Source organism: Eimeria mitis, genomic scaffold (genome assembly GCF_000499745.2).
Source record: "Eimeria mitis Houghton genomic scaffold, Emh_scaff568, whole genome shotgun sequence".
NCBI classification, from domain to species: domain Eukaryota; phylum Apicomplexa; class Conoidasida; order Eucoccidiorida; family Eimeriidae; genus Eimeria; species Eimeria mitis.
Genome location: NW_013573933.1, coordinates 14396 through 18053, shown reverse-complemented (window position 1 = coordinate 18053; position 3658 = coordinate 14396). Strand labels below are relative to the sequence as shown.

At 56.5% G+C, this 3658-nt stretch overlaps 1 protein-coding gene across 1 annotated transcript; it reads right to left on the bottom strand.

Annotated features, from left to right (window-relative positions):
* Nucleotides 1-770: 770 nt before the first annotated feature.
* EMH_0016500 (uncharacterized protein) lies at nucleotides 771-3595 on the bottom strand (the record flags this gene model as incomplete). Its single annotated transcript, XM_013500652.1, has 4 exons — nucleotides 771-794; nucleotides 890-1036; nucleotides 1140-1783; nucleotides 1924-3595. 4 exons carry the CDS (start codon nucleotides 3593-3595, stop codon nucleotides 771-773), a joined length of 2487 nt encoding a protein of 828 aa, XP_013356106.1.
* Between the last annotated feature and the right edge of the window lie 63 nt (nucleotides 3596-3658).

The following is a 3658-nucleotide window of genomic DNA, read 5'->3' as shown; positions in this document are numbered from 1 at the left end:
ATATATATATATATGTGCTTCTCCCCGCTATATATATATATATATATATATATATATATATATGTATATATGCTTATATATATATATATATATTTTTTTTTTATATATATAAATATGTATTTATATATATATTATATGTATAAACACACCTACTTTGTTTGTAACTGTCTCCTTTTGTCTCTACACACAGAGGGAGAGATCTTTCTGTCTCCTTTTTTGTCTCTATAAGCAACTGTCTCCTTTTCTTTCTCTATAAGCAACTGTCTCCTTTTTACTGTCTCCTTTTCTGTCTCTATAAACAACTGTCTCCTTTCTCTTTTCTATAAGCAACTGTCTCCTCTTATGTCTATAAGCAACTGTCTCCTTTTCTTTCTCTCTAAACAACTGTCTCCTTTTTTGTCTCTATAAACAACTGTCTCCTTTTCTCTATAAGCAACTGTCTCCTTTTCTTTCTCTATAAACAACTGTCTCCTCTCTCCCCGCTATAAGCAACTGTCTCCTTTTTTGTCTCTATAAGCAACTGTCTCCTTTTCTTTCTCTCTAAACAACTGTCCCCTTTTTTGTCTCTATAAACAACTGTCCCCTTTTCTTTCTCTACAAGCAACTGTCTCCTTTTCTTTCTCTACAAGCAACCGTCTCCTCCCTCCCCGCTATAAACAACTGTCTCCTTTTTTGTCTCTATAAGAAACTGTCTCCTCTCTCTCTCCCCGCTATAAGCAACTGTCTCCTTTTTTGTCTCTCTAAGCAACTGTCTCCTTTTCTGTCTCCTTTTATACTATCACAGCGAAGGAGACCTAAACCCCTAGAAAGGAGAAACCCCAAAAGGAGACAGTTTATATAATATATTGAAATATAAGGAGACATATAAACTATAAACACACAACCCCACCCATCCCTTTACGGCTTCAGCAGCAGAGGGCAAAACTACCCTCCGCTGCTGCTGCTGCTGCTGCAGCTGCTGCAGCTCCTGCTGCTGCTGCAGTTGCCGCTGCTGCAGCTCCTGCTGCAGCTGGTGCAGCTCCTGCTGCAGCTCCTGCTGGAAAAGCAGCAGCAGCAGCAGCAGCAGCAGCAGCAGCAGGGATTGATTACGTTTCTTCTGCTTCACCAGCAGCAGAAGCAAACCGCTGCGAGCGCCGTACCCCTCCAGGGGAGGAGACAGGCTGCGCCCCGCCTGCTTTGGGGGCCCCCCCCGCTGCTGCCTTGGGGGCCCCCCCCCCTGCTCCTTTGGGGGCCCCCCCCCCTCCTCTAGGGGCCCCCCCTCCTCCTCGCGGGGGCCCCCCTGACCCCCTGGGGGCCCCCCCTACTCCCCTCAGGCGGGGACGCCCCCGTACCCCTCGGCGAGAAGGGGGGGCCCCCTGGGGGGGCCCCCCAGAGCTGCTTAGAGAGGCAGGGGGGGCCCCCTCCAGCTGGTGGGGGGCCCCCCTCGCTGTATCTGTATCACCATCGTTAATGCTGCTGCAGGGGGGCTGGGCTTCAGCAGCAGCTATCAAAGGAGCAGCTGTCAGAGCCTTGCTGCTGCTGCTGCTGCTGCTGCTGCTGCTGCTGCTTTCTGCGCTGCTGCAGCTGCTGCTGCTGCTATCTGTACTGCAGCTACTACTACTACTGCTGCTGCTGGTGCTGCTGCTGGTGCTGCTGCTATCTGCACTGCCGCTGCTGCTGCTGTCATCTGTACTGCTGCTGCTGCTGCTGCTGCTGCTGTTGCTGCTGCTGCTGCTGCTGCTGCTGTCTATAGTTTCGCTCGCCCTGCGGCTGAGGCCCCCACGGCGCCGCCTTGCAGCCCCACCTGCAGCAGAAGCACAAACGCATGCAAATCCAGATGCTGTTGCTGCTGCTGCTGCTGCTGTTGGGGTTGGTGTTGCTGCTGCTGCTGCTAATGCTGCTGCTGCTGTTGCTGCTGCTGCTGCTGCTGCTGTTCGCTCGTACCTGAAGGCGGGGCGTCGGAGCTGCGGCTCCTTCCTCTTTCAGCTGCTTTGCTGTCTGCTGCTGCTGCTGTTCCTTCTGCTGCTGCTGCTTCTGCTGCTGCAGCAGCAGCAGCAGCAGGCATGGTGGCAGCGCTGCTTGGGGGCCCCCCAGGAGGCTCAGGGGCCCCCAGGGCCTCTGCAGGGGCCCCCCGGGTACCCCCCTCAGTTTGCTGTTTACTGTGTGGATCAGCAGAAAGCATGCTGCTGCTGCTGCTGCTGCTGCTGTCGCTGCTGCCGCTGCTGCTGCTGCTGCTGGTGCTGCTGGCATCAATCCAGGCTGTCTCTGCATGCGAGTTATCCAGCGGGGCTTCACCCTGTGGAGCAGCAGCAGCAGCAGCAGCAGCAGCAGCAGCAGGTGTTCCTGCTGCTGCTGCTCCTCCTCCTCCCGCTGCTCCTCCTCCCGCTGCTCCTCCTGCTGCTGCTGCTGCTGCTGCTGCTGCTGGCTGAGAACTGTACCAGTTGGGGGGGGCCCACATACCAAACCCTAGGATAGGGGTTTCTCCCGCTAGCCGCGGAGACACCCGAAGGGGGGCCCCGGGGGCCCCCGGGGCCCCCGGGGCCCTTCCCCTTCTCCCTCTTTTAGCCCCTCTCCATCGTCTTGCTGCTCCTCTGCTTGCTGCCTTGTCTCCCGCTGCTGCTGCTGCTGCTGCTGCTGCTTCTGCTTCTTCTCCTGCTGCTGCTGTTGCTGTTGCTGCTGCTGCTGCTGCTTCTGCTGCTGCTGCTGCTTCTGCTGCTGCTGCTGCTTCAGACTCCTCCTCTGCTCGCCCTGGTGTCTCATCAGCTCGCTTCCGCCTGCGGCGTTCAGCCTGCTGCTGCTGCTTTGCTGCTGCTGCTGCTGCTGCTGCTTCTCCAGCATCTGCTGCTTCTGTTGCTGTTGGTGCTTCTGCTTCCGCTGCTGTTGCTGCTGCTGCTGCTGTTTTTTCTATGGGGCCTGCTGCTGCTGCTTCTTGTGCTGCAGCCGTTGTCTTTGTCGGTGCTTCAGGCGCTGCTGCTGCTGCTGCTGCTGTTGCTGCTGCTGTAGCAGCAGCAGCAGCAGCCTTGTCAGCAGCAACACGAAACGGCGAAGCAGCATCTGTTGCTGCTGCTGCTGCTGCTGCTGCAGCAGAAGACACAGCAGGGGCCCTCCGTGCAGCAGCCATCAGCTTGGGCACTTTGGGTGAAGCCTTTGCTGCTGCTGGCTGCTGCCTCCGAGGCTCCTGCTGCTGCTGCTGCTGTTGCTGCTGCTGCTGCTGCTGTTGCTGCTGCTGCTGTTTCTGCTGCAGTTCCTGCTGCTGTTGTTGTTCCTCCTGTTGTTGCTGTTGCGGCTGTGGTTTCTGTTGCTGCTGTTGTTGCTGCTCTTTTTTCTGCTGCTGTTGCTGCTGCTGCTGCTGTTGCTGCTGCTGCGACTTTTGTTGTTGTTGCTGCTGCTGCTGCTGCTTCTGCTGCTGCTGGCGAGCGTTTTGTTCCTGCTGCTTCGGGATCTGTTCATCTTCCGATCCGCTGCTGCTGCCGCTGCTGCTGCTGCTGCTGCTGCTGCTGCTGCTGGTGAGTAGCCGCCGCAGCCGTTTGCGGGGGGCTTGCTTCTGTGCAACAGCAGCAGCAGCAGCAGCAGCAGCAGCAGCAGCAGGAGTGGCAGCAGACTGGTGAGCCTGCATTGGGGGGCGAGAGAGAGAAGACTTTGCTGCAGCGCGGCTCACTGCTGCTGCCTTGCTAGGAGT